General features: G+C 39.6%; 1 protein-coding gene across 2 annotated transcripts in view; it reads left to right on the forward strand.

The window, feature by feature from the left end:
• USP4 (ubiquitin specific peptidase 4) overlaps window positions 1–24,107 on the forward strand; it is a 48,975-nt gene that overhangs the window by 6,997 nt on the left and 17,871 nt on the right. Inside the window, exons 4-13 of one of the 2 annotated variants that reach the window (XM_085316397.1) lie at window positions 1,500–1,626; window positions 2,479–2,624; window positions 2,917–2,978; window positions 12,270–12,413; window positions 13,127–13,244; window positions 15,414–15,587; window positions 17,397–17,555; window positions 18,952–19,176; window positions 21,267–21,350; window positions 22,051–22,145. In XM_085316397.1, the coding sequence (XP_085172523.1) occupies window positions 1,500–1,626; window positions 2,479–2,624; window positions 2,917–2,978; window positions 12,270–12,413; window positions 13,127–13,244; window positions 15,414–15,587; window positions 17,397–17,555; window positions 18,952–19,176; window positions 21,267–21,350; window positions 22,051–22,145 (1,334 nt within the window). The remainder of the gene's footprint in view (window positions 1–1,499; window positions 1,627–2,478; window positions 2,625–2,916; window positions 2,979–12,269; window positions 12,414–13,126; window positions 13,245–15,413; window positions 15,588–17,396; window positions 17,556–18,951; window positions 19,177–21,266; window positions 21,351–22,050; window positions 22,146–24,107) is intronic. The other variant, XM_085316396.1, reaches the window with a different exon arrangement.

Genomic DNA, 24,107 nt, shown 5'->3' on the forward strand with positions numbered 1-24,107 from the left:
TTGTACTGACAGTCCGCTTTTATTTGTATTTTTTCAAGTGATACTTGCTCTGTCTACTTGCATAGGGCCAGCAGTCGGTGAGACTGTTCAGCCTCACTTCCACTTCAGGTATATGTGTTTTTAGTATATATGATATACACTGATATCTATGAGTCCAAACACTTACTGTTTTTTCTTCCCTTGATCTGAATTCGCTGGGTTTATAAGTGTAAATAATTAAGATTTGTTTTATAGGCTAAATTTTAAAGCATCTTATTTCCAAATTGTTAAAAAGTTAATATACTTCAGCACCTGGGAAACAATGTTTTTGCCAGTACAATCTTAAATAGCCTACATTCTGAATTTAATTTTTAAAAAAAGAACTTGATGTTGCTTCAGTGTTGCAGAAGGCTTTGGGATTGTTCTGTAGTTTGCCTTAATAATAAGTGTAGAGGAGAGGGAGTGATCATAGGCTTTAAATTAATAAAGTTGCAAATTTAAAAATAATTCACTTATAGATGAACATGTAATTTTAAATCATTATCAAGGTGGAATCTCAGCAATAGAGCCAGAAAATGAAACAAGTGCAACAATTTTAAAAGTAGAATAGCTTAGTACTGTGCATCTGTTAGCTGAAAACTTGACTCAGGATAATGAGAAATGATTAGTGTTTGAGCATAGAGGAGTTCTGACATCAGTTGTAACTTCCACCATAGTACTAGACATCACAGTAGGAGATGTGTGTTCTGCAGCTAGGTTCTTTTTGTCCTATTACACCACAAGCATCAGGTAACTGACCTCTAAAACATACTGGAATAATGTGATTTGTGGTCTGTAGCTGAAGAACGGTATCTAGCATTAGAAGACATATTGGCTTAAAAAAAGAGTCTGAAAGCTAATGGGATGGGCAGATGTATTCATTGCAGTATTCCCTCAAATATGAAAGTTATTTTAAAAAGGGCTCCAAAATAAAGCAGGCTTATCAAAGGAAATTCTGCCATGTTGATTTGCTTTTGCAGAGAGAGGAGTGAGGCCCCTTCTGTATACTATACAAGAAAATAATTCATTCTTTGTTGTGTGAGCTGTCTTCTATTAAAGAGATCTTGTTCCAACATTTCAGGCTTGTTTCTTTTTTAAGTAAACCTTAGCCAAAGGCTAGATGAAAAAGGTAAGTATTTTAAAGTGCTCTGATTGCTTGATTGATTTTTTTTACCTGTAATTAGCTGACATTACCAGTTCAGCTATGATGATAGGTCTGTACCTTTGGAGCTTTCTAGTGGGGAAGGAATAGTGGGATTTTTTTCCTTAAGAAAAGAAAAACCCAATCCTAAACTAGCAGAGAGGCTGTGACTTTGATCTGAACTTCGAAGCAAGTCAGTGTTCACTTTAGAATTTGACTTGCCAGACTCTTTAAGACATAAGACGTTTAAGCAAATGTAGTTTATTCAGGGCTATTCAGTAAAGCACTTTAACTTTCTTGTTTGTGTTAGTCGCCCATTGCATCTGCCTTCTGTTTTCAGGTAGTGGAATACGGTCTGTTTGTGAAGCATTGTAAGGTTGAAGTTTATCTTCTTGAGTTGAAACTTTGTGAGAACAGCGACCCTGATAATGTGGTGAGCTGCCATTTCAGCAAAGCGGATACTATTGGTAAGTATCTCTCTGATATTGAGAACTATGTTCTTATATTCCCTCAAAATATGTTTATTCTTGCAAGAAAAAGGTTGATAAACTGGAGTAAGTCTAGTGGAGACCACCAAAATGGCTGGGGAGTGAAGCACGTGATGTGTAAGGAGAGGCAGAGGGAACAGGGCTTTCTTAGCCCGTAGAAGATAAAGCTTTGCATGGCCCTCTTAATAGTGGCCTCCTTCCCCCAAGCATCCATGATGATGTTACTGAGAGCATGGATTCAGGATCTTTACTGAGGTACAAAGCAAGAAAACAGAGACAATAGTCATAAATTAAAACAGGAGAGGTTCCAGTTGAATAAGATGCGGAAAACAATTTCTCTGAGGGAACAGCTGAACGTTTGAATGAGGCTCAGAAGAGTGGAGAAATCTCCATCCTTGAAGGTTTTAAAGACCTGACTGGATAAAGCCTCAACCAGCCTGGTCCAAATTCAGTATTGACCCTACTTTGAGCAGGTAGGACTACAGGCTTCCTGAGGTTCCTTCCAGTCACAGTGATTCTACATATGTAATGCAGTGAGTGAAGGTTAAGAGCATTAAGGAGCTTGTTGCTAACTGACCTGTGCTTGAGAAACAATCATGTTATTCCTGTGGAAAGCAGTTCTAGCTCTGGTTCTGCTCTGGCTGCTGCTTCTTTGTGTGTGAATATTTTAGGCATTTCATTAATGGCTTTCCCTGCACAAGTATTCTTCCTGAAATTTGACATCTTTATTTGTATCATTCCTTGTATTTTCCCATGTAAAAATGCTGAATGTCAACTGTGGTACTGTCCTTAAAATGCTTCTGTTTTGTTTTGTTTCACCCTCTCAAACAGCTACCATTGAGAAAGAAATGAGAAAATTATTTAATATCCCAGCTGAAAAGGAAACTAGGTTATGGAACAGGTATATGAGTAATGCTTATGAGCAGCTCAGCAAACTGGATAGTACTGTGCAAGATGCAGGGCTCTATCAGGGTCAGGTAAGGGTTTGGTCTTTTTTTGTTTTTGATTTTTAATGATCACAGTAAATGATGGCAGTATACACTAATACGCTCTGCAGTTTCCAATGTATGTTTTCATGGGTAGTGCTTTCTCTAAAAAACTGTTGGTTTTCGGATTCTTATGTACTGTATTCTTTAATATGCAATCTATTTAATTCCCTTTTATTTATTTTGAGCAATCATTGAGAAAGTGATTGTTAATGATTTTGCAGTGTGTATATATACATAGTAGAATTGCAGTTATCTGTTTTTATCTCATGAACTCTTTCAGATTGTTCTAATAGAAGTGAAGAATGAAGATGGAACATGGCCTAGACAGTCTCTTCTGGCAAAGTAAGCTATTTAAAGAGGTCCCACTATTCTGTCCAGCTTGCTTGCTTGATTTTTAGTGGCAAATTGTTCTCCATGAAAGCCCAAATTTGTCTTTTTGTGGGCTGCTTTCTTCTGGGTATTTTGAAGGAGGAAATAAAACCTTGAATGTAAATATTCTTCAGTTGTTTTGCATACCAATTTCTTGTCTTAGCAATCTTCTTCTGTTTTAAAGCTTGTTTCAAATAGGCAGTATAAGGATTAAAAAGCTTATGTTCATACACTGCTTAGGAAATGAGCAAAGTATTATTTATGTTAAACTAGTCTGCTTAAAAACCTGCCTCTGTAGACTGCACAGTCAAATAAAAACTTGTGTCTTAATATGTAGAACGAAAAGTGTATTGCAGTATGTTGCCAAAGCTGCTGGAAGCAAATACTTCAAGTTGTGGTAGTTCATCCTTAAAAAGGATATAGAAATGGCTTGACTTCCTCCCCTACCTCCCAAAAGACAATCATTAGCCTGTAGATGTTGACACAGCTCTTACTTATCTCTTCTCTAAATTAAAGGTATAGAGATAAGATGGGGGCTTGATGAAATGCTGTGTGTGTATATAATGAATGGTGTAGAAAAAGTTGGATACAGCTATGAGGAAATGGTCTGTATCTACTCTCCTGCAGAAGGAGTGCAAAGTGCAGTGAAACTGAAGCCATCAGGCTCAATACTGATAAAGAACATGTTTTTCTAACAAAAAAAATAACGTAGGGAACTCGCTGTCAAGAGAACTTGTTGATGTGAAGATCTTACTAGTTTAAAATTTGGGGATCAGATCAGAATTGGATTGTCAGTGGAACCTATCTTAAGATGGTAACTCTGCCTTTGAGATATAATGTTTAGTAAATGGGTCCTGAGAGCGTCCATAGGATTGCAATGAACTTTCTGTGAGAGTGCTGTGTAAAAGTTGCATAAATACTCATCAGATGCATGCATGCATACATTTAAAAAACAAAAAAAAACCAAACATTACTTGACAGCTGCAGGGAGGCAGCCATGCGCAGAGGACAAGCTACGAGCACTAAGATTTTTATTTCCAACTGAAGCAAAGCTAAAAAGGAGCCCTGTACTTTTCCCAGACATCAATTGTCTTTTGTTTTCAATAGCTAATCTGATATGTAAACATATATATCTCTAGTGATATTTAAGTGAAAATGGTTATCAGTGTACAAGTTAATATTTTCTTACTCATTAGGATTGTTTATTACAATGTAGGACTCATGAAATTGCTTGACTTGATGGGTACCTGCTGATGGTGGTGGTGGAGAAAATAGTAACAAATCATACCAATAGGATTATCTGTTCCTTTGTACTTTATTCTGGTTATTTCTTTTTCCCTTGTCTCTGTTAGTTAAAGAAACTAAGCATGTTTGTTCTACGTAATTTGTTTTCCTTACTCAGGTAGATGCGTTAGTTTAGAAAGCTCTGTTCTCTGACTATCGTCCCTTGTTTAGTCTTGTAGGTTAAATGCATGATATCCATTTATTCAAAAACTATTTGGAAAGATAAAGAGGGGAAGAAGCAGCTGGCCAGCTAGATTTCCACTGCTCTTCAGGATTGACCCTGATGTATGCTGATCAGTATGCAAACTGCTGATCAAATAATGAGGGCCTCTTTATATGGCCAGGGAGAAGGTACCTTTGAGGAAAATGGTATACTTTAATGTCTTTGGATCAGAACAATCAGTGTTGGACTAACATTATGGCATCCTACACCCAACTCAGCTGTGTTGTGTAAGGCAAGTCAGGAGAAAGATGATTGGACTTAAGCTTCCTTCTGTGGTTGAAGTCGAAGGAGAAAGAAGCTGAGTACTTGCTCTTCTGTAGGCATATACAAAAGATGCCAACAAAAAGCAAGTATTTTCTTATTAGATTTAACTATGTCTTCTGTGGCTGTTGATAACCCCCAAAATGTGTATGAATCATACTTAAACTGCCAGAAGTGTGAGAATGGCGGTACCAGATTTGGCACAGATGTGCCCAGTATCCTGCCTTTTAGTGTGGGCAGTAGCAGATGTGTGTAGGAGGGATAAAAAGAGATTCCCTGTAAGAAGAATGTATAAATAACAATACACCTGCTGTGGTATACTACTATCTTCCAGTAGCCTGCAATTCAGACTTTTTCTGGGACAGTTGAGTCTACATATTTACATTTATTAAATGTTGATGGTCCCAGGGAACTTTTCTCCTGCCATTTGGTGCTCCCTCTGTTGCCTGTCTTCACTCCCTATCAAGTATCAGTAGGCTGGATGCCATTCTAGATTAGAGCATTCATTTGTATGGGTTAATGATTTTCTTCTACTTCTCAAGAGTTATTTCACAAAGCTTTTACCTATTTTTAAGGGACTTAAAATAATAGTTTTGATATTCTTTACATATTTTTGTTACAGAATCTATTCTTGGTGAGTATGTCAAATTCAGCTTATTTCTTGAATCATTGGCAGTGTTCCACACTAATCCATTTGGAACTGTCTATACTTATCTTTTCACTTTAGTCATAATCGGTTCTGAAGTTTATTTGTTTTCCATTCCTATTTTAGCATACCTTTCTATAAATGTGTAAATACTGAATACATTGTAATTTATTTGATGTCTGAATATTCTCTAGCTATTTCTCATCTTCTGTCAAGAATCCTTAATTTTTCAAGGCTTGTTTTTATTAAGTGTAGCTTTATAAATAGTTCATTTAGTTTTGTGAAAACATTGTCTAAATTGCAGCTTTTTATAATGTTGAAATCCAGCAAAGCACATTGCAAAGATTTATTATTATTACTAGTATTGGTCTTGTACATAGGTAAGTTCTGGGAACAACATGGATTCCCTCCACCCCCGGAACAGCAGAAAATTATTTTCAGATAAAGCTATTTTAAAAATCAAAAAATTCAGCTGCTCATTTAGCCATGTTCTTTCATTTGCCAGATACCTAATCAAATAAACCTCATGTGAAGGAGTACTCTGGAACTTAAGAGTATGCTCTGAGTTGTTCATTGAAAACATTGTTTTGTTTTATTCTTTTGTTCTGGATATGAGATGTCTTCATGCAATGAAACACTGCCAGCATTTTAAATGTGGGGGGAAAAAAGCTGGTAAAAAACTCCCTGTCCTGAAGGGTTCAAATGTTGTTGGGTTGTGACATGGCTTGTCTTCCCACAGGTATGCGTATGTGTGTCCATATACATGTTATGCTACATCAGTAGTATACATTTAAGACCTCAGCATAATAAGTTTTATGATATTCATCCACAGACTTTATATGTATAAATAGTCCCTATTATTTTTGGTAATTGAATCAAATAGAGTTTTGGGGAGAGGAAGTGGGAAACAAAAGTAGCAAAACGAAAGGTGTAGAGTTTCCAGCCCAGAGAAAGTGTGTGTCTTACAAATTCTGAGTACTGACAAGGGCCTTGGAGTGTGAAGTATTCTGTATTAAGAGGGGGTTTCTTGTCTTTAGGAACTAACTGACACTTTCTGGAAGCAAAAGGTGTTGTAGGATGCACATTGGGAAGGGTGTCAACAGGATGGCTAAGAATGCTAACCAAGACTGTCGCCCTGGAAACTTGTTCTGATCTTCTATGGAGCAAAGCAAATCTGTAACATTGATAGGTGCTATGTTTTCTAAATGTATTTAGGTTTTGAAGTTCTGAAGAATGGGGCCCATCTTGCTGTATCAAATTAACTCCAAATTTTAATCCTGTTCGATGCAAAGGTTTTCCTTTTCTCCAGCTGAGGTCATATTTAGAGAGACTTTTCTTTGCTGTGCATCACTGTAATATTAAAAGCTTAGGAGACAGCTCTTCTGTATTTAGACTTTTAATGGCATAAACCAAATGGGAGGTAGAGCCATCTGCTGCCAAGTGTTCTAGTTAGATTCCCGGGGGCCAAACATCTGGTTTGGCAAGACAGCACAAACACACACACACACGCACACACACACACTCTTCAGTAGCAAGAAGTTTATTAGTAGATACTTACAAACAGACCAACCCGATGATAATCTTGAGAAGGACCACCTCAATTCTTGTCCCGATCATCTGCATGATGAGAGAGAGAGTCGGCAGGCACAATCTTTTCGGGCGTCCCCGAGGAGGCAACGTGGCCCTCTGTTGTGTAGCAGCCTCTCCCTCCTTCGGAAAAGCTCCAGTATTTATGATTATTTGCGGTAGGCGGGAGTCCCGGCACCTGGGGCCAACAAGTGCAGGGAGTCTAGCCCAACTCCGCCCCGGTTGCATAACTAAGTTATGATACTGCGCACGCATGCAGACTTATTTCGGGGGCCACATTTGACTTTGAAGAGTAATGAAATAGCGACCCCCAACTTCTGACCTTCATGTTGACTGCTTCTCATGGTGATTCTGTGGCTGGAAGCCACAGGATCTATATGTAACCAACCGCTGTTCTTTCTCACAGATTTCCAAGACCTTGTTAGTTCCTTATTTGTATCCCGCTTAACACAGCGGTATTGTTCTAGGCACTAGAAGGTTAAAACACTAGACCATTCTCACCAAGTATCAGGTAGTACAGATACAAAAAGTTACAACACGGACCATTCCCATCAAGTATCACGTAGTAGGGATACACCAAGAGAAAGGAATGGTAAGCATCTGTGTAACTGTGCAAAATGGGACCATGGAAAAGTAGGCATTCAGGTCACTCATTACTTGCAGAATGCACGCTCAGAAGATAACTGAGATGTACAAGTTTGTGGTCAGATTTCCCCCACCACTGTCACCATTTACTGCTTGTCAAGGGCTCTGGCTTCTTCAAGGAAAGCTGCTTTTCTGCATGCTTGGCACTTGACAGAGTGATGTCAGTATTGTAAACATACTTTGTTTCTGAAGGAGGTTAGTGCCAATAACTCTCTTCTCTGAAACTTGGTCCTTTCCTGAATTTTTTATTTACAAGATTCCGCAAAACATCAGCCTGAACTCTGCTAGTTCAGGATATGTCCCAGCATACACTGTGTAGCCTGCATATCATTTTCTTAGCACAGATGAGTAAGAAATCAGGTTGATCGTATAAAAATAGCACCTTCTTCACAGGTATTGCATGATAAAATGGGAATTTTCATGAAATACTGTTCATATCTGACCAGAAGTTGTCTGTCTGTCTTGTCAATATGCAGTAGCAAACTATCTTTCTGATTCTTGAAGTCACTGCTAGAACTTCTTGCTATTTTCTCTTCATGATACTCTGTTTACTAGTAGCCTTGTACATGTGTTACAGATGACTTCTTTCTTACTGGTACTCGTTTCAGTGAAAATATTGAGGAGTTGTCATTTGGTTGACCCATCTTGTAACTCATGTGGTCTGTCTCAACTACTTCATCTTGATTTAGATATATATTCAGTTTGATTACAATATTTTAGTGATACTACATGTTGTACAATTACTGTAAGGTTTTATTAAGACATCTGTGATAAATACATACTTTTTAAGGACTTAATGCAATAAATAAGTGCCCTTTCATCTTTGAAACTAGTATTTCCTTTCCCTGGTCCCACATGTCCTGATTTCAGAGGACCTCTTCAGCAAAAGGGGTTAGATTGCATGGACACATCATTAGTTCCTGACTTTAAGTGCTTGACTTGGCACTTGACATCATGCTTTCAGAGTAGCGTTGTGTACAGACTTGTAATTGCAGTCTTTAATTGGCAAACTGATAACAGTGTACATCAGTGCAATTAAGTATGAAGTTGTATATGTGAGAATAAAGAACTTAAGCCCTGTGTACATGCTGGACTCCTGTGGCAGTGTGATGCTGGTACTGGTTCAGTCTCCTGATTGTGAGCTTCTGTAGCAACCAGTGTCTGAAAGTGAAAGCCGGATATGCACACTGCAAAAAAAAATGCATGTTTCTTTTAAAAGGAAAGATGATTGATCGTTAGAACAGTTTACCTGTGGGTTGCTGCATTGGCTATTGCTGGCCATTATAAAACCATGATGGCAGATCTTTTCTAAAAGAGATATTTTAGCCCAAATGGGAGTTAACTTGGGAGACAATTGTGCTTAATCAGGAGGGCTAGATGAAGCCTTTCTTCACAGTTGTTTATTCCTGTACAGATAGAATGTTACTGTTGCTGCAGAAGGTGTTTATCTCTGTTAGACATGTAGCACCTTTCACCAAAGGAAAACCACAGGAGCTTGGACTCTTCCAGTGTCTGTTCACAGAATGGTTGAGGTTGGAAGGGACCTCTCATGATCATCTTGTCCAGCCCCCCCCGCTGGAGTAGGCTCCCCTAGAGCACACTAGACAGGATTGCATCCAGGTGGGCTTTGAATATCTCCAGAGAAGGAGACTCCGCAACCTCTCTGGGCAGCTTGTGTCTGTGCTTTGTCACCCTCACAGTAAATTAAGTTTTTCTGTATATTCGGGTCGAAGTGCCTGTGGTTCAGTTTCTGCCTGTTGCCTCCAGTCCTTTCGCATGGGACAACTGAAAAGAGTCTGGCCCCATCCTCTTGACACACTCCCTTCAGGTACTTATAGACATTGATAAGATCCTCCCTCAATCTTCGCTTCTCCAGGCTAAAGAGGCCCAGCTCTCACAGCCATTCCTCACAGGGCAGATGCTCCAGCCCTCTGATCATCTTTGTAGCCCTACGCTGGACTCTCTCCAGTAGCTCCATGTCTCTCTTGTACTGGGGAGCCCAGAACTGGACGCAGTACCATTGGCCTTCTTGGCCACAAGAGCACATTGCTGGTTCATAGTCAATTTGTTGTCCTCCAGCACTCCCAGGTCCTTCTCTGCAGAGCTGCTTTCCAGCAGGTCAGCCCCCAGCTTGTACTGGTGCCTAGGGTTATTTCTCCCTAGGTGCAGGACCGTGCACGTGCCCTTGTTGAACCTCAGGAGGTTCCTCTCCGCCCAGCTCTCCAGCCTGGCCAGGTCTCTCTGAATGGCAGCACAGCCCTCAGCCGTAGCAGCCACTCCTCACAGCTTGCTATCATCAGCAAACTTGCTGAGGAGGCACTCTGTCCCTTCATCTAGGTCGTTGATGAAGAAGCTGAAAAGCATGGGAGCCAGTACTGAGCCTTGGGGGACTCCACTAGCCACAGGCCTCCAGCTGGACTCCATGCCACTGATGACAACCCTCTGAGCTCTGCCATTCTGGCAGTTCTCAAGCCACCTCACTGTCCACTCGTCTAACCCACGCTTCTTGAGCTTATCTAGGAGGATGTTGCGGGAGACAGTGTCGAAAGGCTTGCTGAAGTCAGGGTACACAACGGCCACTGCTCTCTCCTCATCTACCCAGCCAGTCATTCCTTCATAGAAGGCGATCAGATTGGTTAAGCAGGAAGCATTCCCCTTGGTGAATCCATGCTGGTTACTCCTGATCACCTTCTTTTCCTCCATACGCTTGGAGATGACATACAGAATGTCACATCACCTTTCCAGGGATGGAGGTGAGGCTGACCAGCCTATGCCTGTAGCTGCCCGGGTCCTCCTTCTTGCCCTTTTGGAAGACTGGAGTGACACTGGCTTTCTTCCAGTCCTCAGGCACCTCTCCAGTTCTCCAGGACCTTTCAAAGATGATGGAGAATGGCCTGGCAACAACATCTGCCAGCTCCCTCTGCACTTGTGAGTGCATCCCCTTCGGGCCCATGAATCTGTGGATGTCAAGCTTGCCTAAAAATCTCTAACCCAATTCTCTGTGACCAAGGGAAAGTCTTCCTTTCTCCAGACTTTCTCCCTTGCCTCCACACTCAGGGATTCTTGAGGGCTGCCCTTAGCAGTGAAGACTGAAGCAAAGAAGACATTCAGTATTTCTGCCTTCTCTGTAGCCTTCGTCATTAGAGTCCCCACCCCATTCAGCAGTGGGCCCATTTTCCCCAGTCCTCTTGCTGCTGATGTATTTGAAGAAGCCCTTCTTGTTGTCCTTAACATCCCTTACCGGACTCAATTCCAAACAGGCCTTAGCCTTCCTTGTCACATCCCAGCATGCTCTGCTAGTGTTCCTATATTTCTCCCAAATGGCCTGTCCCTTCCACATTCTGTGTACTTTCCTCTTCTATCTGAGTTTGGCCAGGAGCTCCCTGCTCATCCATGCAGGTCTCCTGCCCCCTTTGCTGGACTTCTTTCTCCTTGGGATGCACCGCTCTTGAGCTTGGAGGAAGTGGTGCTTGAATACTAGCCAGCTCCCCTGGAGCCCCCTTTCTTCTAGGGCCCTAACCCATGGGATTCCTCCAAGTAATTCCCTGAAGAGTGCAAAGGTTGCTCTCCTGATTTCTGGGGTTGTGATCCTAGCATCTCTCTGTAATTTGAATGTGATCATGGCCCTGCAGCTGCCCAGAGATCCCTAATTCTTCCTGTTCATTCCCCGTGCTGCGTGCACTGATGTACAGGTCTTATGTGTTGCCTTATTGGCTTAGAGGGAGGAGGATGTATTTTTGTTCTGCATTAGTTGAAACTTGTATTCTTTTTCCAGTATGGTTTGAAGGCCTCCCTTCCCTTCCCTCCCCAATTTCCAAAGTCCAGCAGCTGTCTGCCTAACAAATGCTGCTCAGCTCCTCTTGGGTTTTCCTCCAACTTCGTTTTTAGATTCAGCACCCCAGGAAATCCTATGCCTAGATGAGGCTTCTGTGATCTGTTTCTTGCATTTCCTTGCAAGTGCTATTGGTTTGTTCTTGGGAAGGATTATGCGTTTCACTTGGGTGTTCACAGCAGTATTCCTTATGTGCTGTGTTTCTAAACAGCTTAGTCGTTGTGCATCCAGCCTCATAGTGCTGAGGATTGAGATACTTGCACTGCGTGAACATAGCAGTGTGTCTTAGCCCCGAGGAATGTAGTTATACAAGCTAGACTCCATAGCAAACCGCTTAGTGTCCAAACTGATTAAATTCTTGTTAATAATATCCTATTTGAGTGGTTGTTTGTGTTTTAAGTAGAGGAGGGCTTCTTTTGTTACTTTTTACCCAGAAGAAGTACTTTTTGGTCTTAATATTGGGGGGGGGGTTTACTTGCTTGTTTCAAGGTGATTTATGAGTAAACTTAAAACTTACTTCTCTTTCATTTGCTGCATTGAAGTTGCCTTCTTATTTTGCTTTATGGATGGAGATTTTGCTTTAAGCAAGAATTGCTGCTGCTACTTTCAATGCTCTTGCTACATTTTCTGTTCCAGACAAGTACTTGGAAATATGACCATGTAGATCAAAGCTTAAACTCTGGGTGAAGGAACTAACTTTAAAGTGACAAGTCCTTGGAGTTTTGTGGGGGTTGGGAGAGGCTGAAAAAAGTAGTAGCACTGTTTCTACTTTTTCCTTTCTCCCAGATCAAGTACTGCAACTAGCAGAACCTTTACTACCTCTTCAAAATCATCAGCAAGTTCTTATTCCTCAGTGTCTGCCACTTCTGTCATTACTAATGGTGATAGCAGTAACTCCTATGGACTGAACAGCTCCCACCTGGGCAGGGGGTAAGAGCAGGAACGTTTCTTTGTATTCCTTGACCTTCTTGTGACTGCTATGCATCCTTGCCTGAATAGAAAAGGAGTAAAATAACTACTTCTGCTACCCTTGCATATGTGTTTAACCAGACTTATTTTTGAAGCAATCTTATTCTGTTCTTCCCTCCTCACTTGGAAATGCATGTTCCAGAGCTTACTAACTATTAGGGCATTGCCTGATTCTTACGGCATTGCCTAATTCTTTTTTTTTTCCTTCTTTTTGGGGAAGGGGTTTATAGGATTATAAACTTATATACTACATTATATCCTATATATTATATTATATCCTACGTAGGATAGGATTATATTCCTATCTCCATCTGTGTTAGCTGCCTTACCAGGTAGAGACAGTAATTCTCTCATCGGTCCTTACAAAATTCAATATGGATACTTAGAGTAGACTACTGCAGTAGTATAGTGTGCTGTGTACTTGTAGATACAGGAAATTATTGTGTTAGGAGGCATAAATTAAAAACAGATTGCATAGAGAATAACATTGCCAGAGTTAGCAGGTATTTTTCACCCTCCTGGTATCCAATTTTAGCCAGTGTGGTGGAGCAGAAACATACAAGCTGGTGCATTTCGTTAAACAATTTTTTCGACTGGTATTTGATGCTGCTCTTAAACATTACTGAGACTGGGTAAACTTACTGCAGAGTACATTGTGTTGTCTTTCCTTCCAGAGGTTCTGGCTTTTCCTATAATTCTTACAACTGCAGGGACTCTGCTTCCCTGTCACAACCTGGACTTTGTGGACTCAGTAACCTTGGAAATACCTGCTTCATGAATTCTGCATTACAGGTAAAAATTGGAAAGAGCCCTCTTCAGAATAAAATGCAAGAACAGTTGCACAGAAGAGAGATTCCAGTCTGTGAAAACAAAAGTGTGTATTAACATAGCTCAATGAAGAGACTGATATGGGAATGAAAAAAAAAAGATCATATTTAGTCTAGTTTAAGTACAGCATAATAATGCTACAGAGCATAGTGTGAGAAACCATATTTGAAATACATGGATTTTGAAAAGGTTGTGGGGAAAGTCATAGTAAACAGATACCTAACCAGCATAAGATCCTGATAATGTGCTCTGGCAAAAACAGGCTAACATAAAGGAGAACTTAATCTGTGTGTATAGCGTAAGTGAGATGAGCAGGCCACTGCACACAGTTCTGGAGGTCCTTGTTTAAAGACTGTTGGTAACTTAGGAGTGCAGGTTTAGGGTGGTTTGGGGGATAGATTGTAAATGTTTTGCAGTGCTAATAATGCTTAGGTTAAATTGATACAGCAATCTTCCAGATTTTTTAGTTTATTAAATAAAATGCAGAGGCTTGTTGCAGGAGATCGTTTGCAAAGGAACTCAAAATGTAAGCTAACATGTTGTTAAGCCAACTTGACCTCAGTGTGGCACAGATGGTGTAAAAGGACTCCGGTCACCTTAGGATAGCTTCAAAACCCTGTTTCTAGAGCACTTCTTAAAGCAGCTATAATACTTTATGTGTGTAGTTTCCAGTATACCACAGTAAACTTGGACTACCTCATCTTTTTTGGTTCATTCTCTATCGCTTTATTATCAGTTACATCATGGCAACCTTAAACCACATTATGCTTTATTGACCTTCTCAGTTAAGAGTCAAAAATATTTTCATTTATTTTGATTATCAAAGTAACTTAATCCAAACATACTTCAGTCTTAATTTTGCACAGAAATTATTAATGTTAAGGGCAAATTAGGGTTCCCTGTATTTACCATTAGATTTTAATTTCCTAGGCATTTGTCTTTTTAAATGCAAACTTCTTTTTTTCCTTTTTTTTTTTTTTTTTTTTTTGTGCAAATTCTGGAAAACTTGTATGTAGGCAACAATTTCCCAGTGAGAGACTATGACTAAACGATTGCAGCATGTAAGCACACGAATAGGGAGGTACTACAGGATTCTGTCACTTCCTTGGAAAAAGAGGTGATAGGAGTTCATGTCTGGGCCTTGAAACTGGAAGTCTCTGATGGGATAAAGTTCACAAGGCACAAGAGGGTTAAAGTGGAATAGGCTAAGAAAGGCAGGACTAGACTTTTCCTGACTTTCCAGATGCCATTTATAAACTTCCTGAAAGATCTACTGTAGCTACACACATGCTTCTAGCACTGTGTGGCTAATTGCTGCTAGTCCTGAAACTTCAGGCCTTTATAAAGAGCTTGGATATATTTTTTTATTTTTATTTACTTTTTCATTTATTTTGTTTTTTTGAGTTTCCTCTTTTTGATTTCCCTGTTTTCTTTTCTTTTTTTTTTTAATTTCTTTTGTTATGTCATGATTCTGTATGCAACTTGTAGTTAAGCTGTGGAATTTTTTGCGACTAGAAGTTGTCCTCATTACAACAACATTATCTATGCCTCAGCCCAAAATGCAGATTGCTGGAGTAGATGGGGGAAATACTGCTTCCCTTCCCACACACTTAGGTACTTAAACTCTGCTGCTTAGTATCTGGTAGGGGCTACTGTGAGAAATTAAGTTGAGTTAAGAAAAGACTGTAATCGAAGTTCTGTTTTTGTTTGTTTATTGAAGTGTACTTTTTCCTAAGCAAGGAAAGCAGCATCTATTGATGTATATTAATGAAAGTAGGGATAATATTAAAATGGGGTAAGATAAAAAGATGACACACAGGAAAGACTTGCTGATTTTCCTGCCAGCCTAGGCAACATCTAAAGAATTGTTTTATAATCTCTTGATCTCTTATGTTTTTGTTCTTTTTTTCTGTTTTGTTTTTTAAGATAACCATATTCTGAAAATGCAATTGTTGCCCAGAGTCCAAATAATTCTTTAAAAATGAACTCTGTAACTATATACTCAAACTCTATCCCAATAGATTAGTTAATAATCTACTATATGCTCTGATGTGGAAGCTGAGTTTGTTATTTCTTTGTCATACAGATTTATTATCCTGTGCAGTAAATTCAGTTCCCTTAATGCTCTTTCAGTGTCTAAGCAATACCCCACCTCTGACTGACTATTTCCTGGAAGATAGATATGAAGCTGAAATAAATCAAGACAATCCTCTGGGGATGAGAGGAGAAATTGCAGAAGCCTATGCAGAGCTCATTAAACAGATTTGGTCTGGGAGACAGTCTCATGTGGCCCCACGTATTTTTAAAGTAAGTACTCTTATGTTCTAATGGCATAGTTTTGTGACAGAAAAAATACCAGAGAAAGCTATTATGTCTTTTAATAGACCTTGGTGCTTCAGTGTTGTGGCATGTTTTAAGTAAAAAATTTTCAGAGTACAGGGAGGAGCTTAGAACAAGTGACTGGGTAGTATCCTACTGTTCCTAAATACTGTATGCCTTATTTAGTAAATTACCTTTTAGGCTTTTTATATGCATCTGTACCTGAGGCCTGGTGGCAGATGGATCTAAATGATCTTTGCTATGACTAGGCAAGGTCAGATGAATTGTCATTTGCAGACTTTAATCAGTGAGAAAAGGTGTGCAAGTTACAGATTAAAATGGAATCATGAAGCAGAGAGGAAAGTGCATCTGCTTTTCTATCACATTATTTATTGGTTTGTGTTTTCTGTTCTTCAATGTAATGAGCTGCTTTTAGCTGGAATACTGGGATATAGCAGTTGTATTCAAATCCCTAGAAAAAGTTTAACTACACTTTTTGTTTTAAATATAATAAAGATGTGCCAATGCAGAAGATCATAACTAAAGCATCTGAGGAACATTAAAACTTTTTGTTTCTGTAAAATGAGGAAGAAAACTTACCAAATATATGAAATAAGCAATGAGTATCCTGCAGCTGCTGCTAAGGTTTTACATGATGTGGTCTTGAAGTTGAGAGTATGTATTTCTCAGACCTCTGGAGCCAAGGTCTTATGGACTGCAAAAATCCATCCTCTTTAGGGTCATAGGTAGCTCTGAAGCAACAGTATGTCCCTTAACTTCTGTGACCTGGGTTTGGTGATGCATCGTGTGTCGCTGCTTAAATCATTCTGTACACTTCTGTTCAGAGGAAGTATTTGAAGCAGTAGCGGGCGTCAGTAAAAATGTTTTAGTATGGGAATAAGTGTAACTTCTCATTTCTAAGAACAGTACTGCTTGTGTTGTTTTTCTAACAGTTGTTGCTGATCAGTGACAGCATTAATTTTCTCTAATAAAACAGCCTTCCAGTTTGGGTTCACTTGCAGTCCTCTTTCTGAGTAGTTAAAATGTACAAAGCATAGCTCCAGAAAGCTGTTGGACTCTTCGTGTTAGTGGAAAAATTAGTGATGGGATCACTTGGACTGACAAGTCCCTTTAATTTTTGATTTTCCTATGGGATCCTTTCTATTACTTTTCAGAAGCAGGAATGTTTTAAATGGCACTGTTGCAAGATGGCACTCATTGCATGAAGTACGTAAGCTGCATTTGGATGTGCTGTTGCTATCACAACTCAGACAAATGTTACATTTATTAGGTTCACATTCCTATTTTTAGAATAGCTGAGGGCTGCTGAAACTGGGTTTTCAATCTTAGTTTTAATCCCAGTGTAGAAGATACTTACAAACTATCACAAACATTTTCAGTCTTGCAGCCCACCTACTCCAAGATTCTATCTTTTAGCAAGTCTGCACTGTGGTAACTGCAGACTTCTGAAAGCGCAAAGCTAGAAGTACAAAATGCATCAGTTTGGTGGGTTTCTGTGTGTTCGTTGTTTTCCGKTACCTAAACTAATATTCATAATTTGGATATTGAGCATCACAGCGCTAAATGGATTCTTCCCTCTCAACACTTAGAAAAATATTTGGGAGAACTATCCTGACACCCTTACTGTGTTAGTGACCACATCAGTGGGTCCACTACTAACATAGAGTAACATAGCATCGATCTCTGCAAAAGCCAGGATATGATTGTTTTCTTTATGCCATTGTCTTTTACACATAGCTAATATCTACCTCCCCTTACTGTTGCATCATGTTTTAGACACAGGTTGGCCGTTTTGCTCCTCAGTTTTCAGGATATCAGCAGCAAGATTCCCAGGAGCTCTTGGCTTTTCTTCTAGATGGCTTACATGAAGATTTGAATAGAGTGAAGAAGAAGCCCTACTTGGAGCTGAAGGATGCCAATGGCAGACCTGATGTGGTATGGTGCTTTTACTTGAGAGTAGTGCAACCACTACTTCTGAGGGAGTATAATTGGGTTTTGTTGACACTTCCTGCCCTATTTGCTCCCCATAGGCCACACAAACATCCCCCTTGCAAGACAGTGCACCTGGGAGGGGAGAACACTGTCACACTTTGTGGCCAATCTAGTTTTTCATGACACCTTGCAACATACAGCTGTTGTAGAGCTGCATTACAACAGCAGAGCATCTCTCTTGTACTGGCATGCAGGAAGATGTGCTATGATACAAGTTGCCTAATAGAGTTCTACGCTGGGAAGAAGGGAAGTTCATCCTGTGACATAATTATACAGTTTTGATCTACTGACAAATACAGAGTCCAGAATAAATATGTTGGGAAGGGGGGGAGATTTAGCAGCCTCTAAAGCCAAATGCAATAATTGTTCTGAAGTGTGCGTAACTAGTTGTTTTTCCTCGTAACTGGAAATAACTTTGTGGTTTTGTCTTTTCATGCATGATACAACACATGCAAGTACAACACAAGTAGCATATCAATCTTTTCTATGAGAAACTGCTGAGCACGTGGGGTGGAGAGGATCTTTGTCCAGCATGCCTTCATTTTATTCAGATACTTCCCTTTCCCATTAATATGAAACACATTTATGCCCTGCATCTGTATCACTGTTGGAGCTAATAACTCTGTTCTTATCTTAACATCCTTGTTAATGACACTACCACTGTAGTGTGTTTTTGTATATATGGCATTTACATATTTATTTATAAATATGTGTGTATGCATGATATTGTACTGTAAATTAAAAATATTGTATTAATTAGAGCTTTTAAGCACATTAAATAGATAAATATCAGTTTGTAGATGTTCTTAGATGAGTATAAGGCATCTAAAATCGTATTATGGAAGTCCTCAGGGGCTTGGATTTGGCTCCTTTTATACTCTTTCTCTGAGACATGGACCATATTATTTCCAGAGGATAAAACACTTTTATTTTTCTCAGAAGCTGTAAATGCAATTGTTTTCTGAAAAAGGCAGCAGAAGTCTATTCCTTCTAGAAGAGAATGAAGCATATCTTCTTAGCAACCTTCTGCTTCAAAGGACGGCACACAAGCCAGTCGCTGTCCACTGCTCTGTTCACGTTTCTGACACTGCTTGTACCAAGGAATATTTGACCAAGTGATTTTGCCAAAATTCATCTAATACGTCTGACTTGATACAAAGCTGTAGTTTCACTGAGAACTCAATTTGCCTTAGGCTGAACACACTGTGGTAGACCACTTTTCCGTGAAATTTTTCTGTGTCACTCAGTATCAACTTTGAGTTTTCTGTGGTCCCTGTTCTTGCCATACTACTGAATTTTGTTTGTGAGAACAAATTTTCTTTTTTTTTCCTTCTTATAGGTGGTGGCAAAAGAGGCCTGGGAGAATCATAGACTGAGAAATGACTCTATCATTGTGGATATTTTTCATGGCCTTTTCAAATCTACTCTTGTTTGTCCTAAATGCGCTAAAATTTCTGTGACCTTTGACCCCTTCTGTTATTTAACCCTTCCGTTGCCCTTGAGAAGAGACCGTTTCATGGAAGTTACTCTAGTATATGCAAACCCGCAGCGCAGACCTGTCCAGGTGAGGCATGCCTGGAACATGAATCTCAGAGTCATCTGAGGCTCTTTCTCTTAGGTCTGTTTTAAAATTGAGACTTTCCAGTCATCTAAATAGCATTGATTGCTTGTGGGAGGAAGAGGGGAATATTTTTAATGTATAAACTTGGAATTGGGCATATAAAATCAAGTGGCGTTGAAAAATCTCGATCTGTGAGACTAGGACCATGGATGAACTGAAGGTGACTTATCTGTTCCCACAATGAGTTTTCTTGTATGACATACGGCTCCATGAAAACAGTAATGTGTTTGCATAGCCGTGTTTACAGCTGGTGCCTTGGGAAATGTCAAGGTGAAACTTCTTAAAATGGGTAAGACCTTTCAACATCAAAAAGAAATGATAAAAGAGAGAATATCTTTATCAAAAACTAAAAAAATGACTTTGACTTTTAAAGCCAGCTCATTGCCAAGGTAGACTGTTTTTTTTGTTTGTTTTCTTTTTTTCCAAATAGGCCTGTGGTTAGGCAGTGCATACTTAAAATAACCTTGTGCTTGCCATATGTGTTAAGAAAAACAGATGATCTGGGAGGCCCAAGATAATGACTGGATCCCCTAATGGCAGATGAGCATTTACCAAAGCAAAAGCAAAGTGATTTTGAAGGAATTAACTGGCAATACTTGGATGCACTGTTCATTTAAATGAAATGCCTTGCAAAAAAAATTGCAGATAATAAAATAAAAAGAGGAATGAAAAAATATTGTGAATTTACTGTATAACTGTGAAATCAAGAATATCTGCATTTGTTCTTGTCACTCATACTTTAAAAAGGAAAAAGATAAAAAAGGGATTCATTCAGAAAACAAGCAAGATTTACCAGTAGAATAGAGATTGAAAGGATATCTTCTTTTGAAGATTAAATGAACTTTCAGTAACTGGAGCTCTTGTAGATGAGTTGGCCACATGCATGTTCTACCTTGCACCCTCAGTCCCCTTAAAATCAATTATTTGCATTTTTTGATCTCCAGATTGAGAAGAAGCCAGAGGCAATCGCTACGTTCCACCTCTGGTGTGTAACACAGGGGAATGGGCTATCCATCCTGTGGTTGTACTAAGAGAAATGGGCTTAAAGTTTCTGATGGCCATGGTGCAGTATGCAGATGCATAGTAAAACTGAAAAGATCCCAGTGAATATTGATAAATAACTCCTTCCTGGTCAAGGGAAATGTGTGGGTTCCACATAATTTCTCTGAGTATGTGCTGATTTGCAACCACTACAGTGCCTTTGAATCCTTCTTTAAAATATATGATACCAATTCCTCAATGAAAAAAGGATTCTAGGATAAATTAAATTGTAGTACTTGCATTCTGGTTCTGATTTTTGCAGCCATGCACACTCTTGCTTCCAGAACATCTCAGCCATGTTAAAAGCTCACAGATCTGTCTTCCGAAAAGCATATAGTTTATTGGAAGGGAGGAATTGGTGGACTTCAGATGTTCAGTATCTGAGGTAGAGCATTCCCACCTATTTCACAAGATCTTGCTGCTTTAATGAAAATGTTTTTGGCTGTGCCCTTTTGCTTTTTGTAGTTTAATATAATACAGCATGTATCATATTTTGGATGAGCTTTTTAGAGTTTTTTCAGTACAGAGAGTGTGTCCAGAATAGAATTCTTTGACTACACCTCCAGTCCTATGACAGTATGCAGAAGGATCTGTCCTGGTTTGCTGTCCACAAGCATTTTTCTGCTTGCCTGTCATGACTTTTACCTTGAGTTCCAGAGGCACCAGGAGAGAATGGTTCTAGCACTTTTTTTTGAAACATAAGACTGTAGGTTTATGTACTGAGCACACTTTCTTCTCCTCTCCTCTCCTCTCTCCTCTCCTTTTTCCGTTTGGTCAGATATCCAGACCAAAGCTGAATTCCAGCTTTTTAGGGCTCTTTCCTTCCACCCTATAGCCTCTTCTTTAAGGTAGAGCCAAGATCTAGAGTGAAGTGTGGCTATGAGCTTAACTTCTGTAGCATGCCTGTAAATTCAGGGTTTCCATTTGCTCATTTTCTGCCTAGCTTGGGTTTATTTGGCCTGCTGTAAGCATGATTTTATTTTTGTTTCTAGTACCGGGTTGTGGTGCCAATGATGGGGGCCATCTCAGACCTGTGTGAATCACTCTCGAAACTATCTGGGGTTCCTGCAGAAAATGTAAGGTTAAACACAACATAGTAACTGTGATAAATATATGTTATTTATGAAGCATTTTGGTTGGGCTTTTAGATGGATGATATGCAGAAAATAATGGAATAGTGTCAAAACCATGAGTTTGAGTGCTGCTCTTTGTAAAATGAAAAGTTGCATGAAACAGTCTGTGTTCATTTTGACACTTCTGTTGGAATAAGTAAGTTTAAGAGAAGAGGCAGAAAGTCAGCTCCCCTGACACTCAGTATGGTTTCTTAGTAATGAGAGATGCCGAATGTATTTTGGCCCATCTCTTTGTGGGACATCCTATAAGAACAAAGGAATTGGGTGAGCTTTGGGATGCTTTTAGGGTGACAGTTTTGGTCTCGTTCAGTTGTGAGTGTTCTGTGCCTGAAATCTTAATTCTGTTGCCATGCTGATGCTGGAATCTGTGCTCTTTCCATCAGACTGACTTGCAGGTATTGGGAATTTCATCTGCACAGTACCTCTGTAAAATCAGCCTGTTGTTTGCCTTGTCTTTTTTGGTCCATCGTAATGAATACAGCTAATCAGCTACTGGTTGCTGTTGCAGAGAACATCATTGCTCTGTTAGATGTGCTGAAAATTCTGCAAAAGAAGGAATAAGAACTAACTGAATTTAAGTACTTTGCGTAAGCTACTTAAACTCTTACTATAATCTCTTTGCAAATATCATTTGCTGTTCTAGATGGTGGTGACAGACGTGCATAATCATCGATTCCACAAAATCTTCCAAGTGGATGAAGGTTTAAATCATATTATACCAAAAGACGACATTTTTGTGTGAGTAAAGTGGGAAGATGCCTTGATATGAAGAATGCTACAGAATGCTTGCTTTGGTTTCAGTGTGTAAAACTTGAATCTTTTTTTCCTCCAAATATAAGCCTTCCTGTTGACACTTTCCAATCCAGCTCCTATTATTTAGCGTTATGCCTCTAAGTAGACCCCTAGTCTGGTAGTCCAGAAGYGATTTACATATGTGTGTGCCCATAATAACGCAGGACATTTCCTAGCAGCAGATCAGTGCGTGCAATGTTTGGTAGGTGTTTTCCTAACAAAAAGGAAGTCATGGCCTCTGATGATATAAACTTGAGCTTTTTGCCCTGTATTCTCAAATACACTTGCAGAAGGTTATTAACTGAAGGTTGTAATCTCTGTCTAGATTGTAGTTGCACTTTTACTGACACTTCTAGACAAGCTCAGACTGACTTTTCTTATGCTGCAAATGAGCCAAAAGCCTTGGAGCTGGTTATTAGCATAACACGAAGTCTAAGTTATTACGCTCTGCCTCTTGTAACGTTCAACCTGGTTGGTATAGCACCAAGCTAACTGTGACTGTGTGATCTTTTTTGTTAGACTTTTCAGTGGCACTTCTGCTGTTTGCATTTAATTGTGAAGGACTGAATAGACCTGCCTCAGTGGTTCCTAGAGACTTTAAGTTAAGGATTTGGTTGTGCTTGATGTATGAGATGACTTGAGTCACCTGCGAAATCTGGAGGAAAAGTATTGTTCCTCTATTGCAGCTGAAAAGCTGAAGTACTGCACAGAAAATGACATTGACTTTGGGGATTAGCAATTGGACCTGGAACTTGGGAGGTCAAATCCAGACCTTCAGAAGTCCAATCTTTCTCTTTTTCTGTGAGAACATTCCAGCATCAGTAAGTTATTTCTATAGAATTGTGCCAATGTGAAGTTCTGCACAGGCACGCTCTTGTGCCAAGTGTACCTTCCACACAGCAGGATGCTGTGTCACGTTGCTTAGCACTTTTCTGTCATGCCAGCTATGGTGACCTCGTAGCTGAGATGTAGCATCTTGAGTTTTCTTGAAGTTCTTGTCGTATCAGTTGTTTTCTTCAATTGCAGGTAAGGGTGTGGCCAGGTAGGATGCTTTGGATGGGCATTTGGCTTCTGCGAAGACCATTTTGTCAGAGTATTTTAAAGTCATCATAAGCAAGTCTGTCTTCAAAGCTAGTAAATGTAGAGAAGAAAGAAACATGACATTCAGGTGGCCTTTCCTTAAATGCAGCTTGCAAACATGGCACATACTCCCGGCTCCTCCTCTCACAGTAGGGAGTCCTTCCTGTAACACAATAATTACAAAAACATTTCGCTGTAGCTGGAATTTTTCCATGGAAAACTCTTTAACAGCTATGTCTGGAGTAGCCCTGCTCCTGGAGGGGAAAAGAAGTATTAACTGAGCAGTGGTTCCATGTATATACTTTTTTCTTTTAGTCACCATTTCCTTTTCTGTGCTTGCCCAACTGTACATGAGGTGATGTTGTGAATCATATCACTGAACTGATTTGGGTTAAAAGTAACCCTACAAGTAAGAGGATAGGTAGCAGGAAGAAATCTTGCTAATCCTGTTTTCCACGTAAGCCCCTCTTAAGATGAAACGAGCACTGTGAAGGCAAGAGCAAGCAGCCAGGCCCTCAGGCTGGAGCCGCAGGGAAGTTGTGCATAGAAATTCCTTTAAGGATGGTGTTGCCAAGAAAATGCTATGCAAAGTTGTATTTTCATATTCTAACTTATAGCTAAAAGCCAACATTCTTATGTTAAGAAGAGAGTCTTGTCTCAGAAACATGGCAGAGAAACACTTGTTGATAAGGAGCAAAGCTCTTTAAGGGCAGGTGCATAGTTATTTTTATCACAGACRATCTGGTTTTTGGACTGTGTAACAAGTGGTATTAGTAATGTGAGGTTTCTTAATAGATGAAAATAGTGGAATTTAAGGTCTTGTGTTTG

This window comes from Rhea americana, unplaced genomic scaffold (assembly GCF_003343005.1).
Source record: "Rhea americana isolate MKP2758 unplaced genomic scaffold, rheAme1 scaffold_469, whole genome shotgun sequence".
NCBI lineage: Eukaryota > Metazoa > Chordata > Aves > Rheiformes > Rheidae > Rhea > Rhea americana.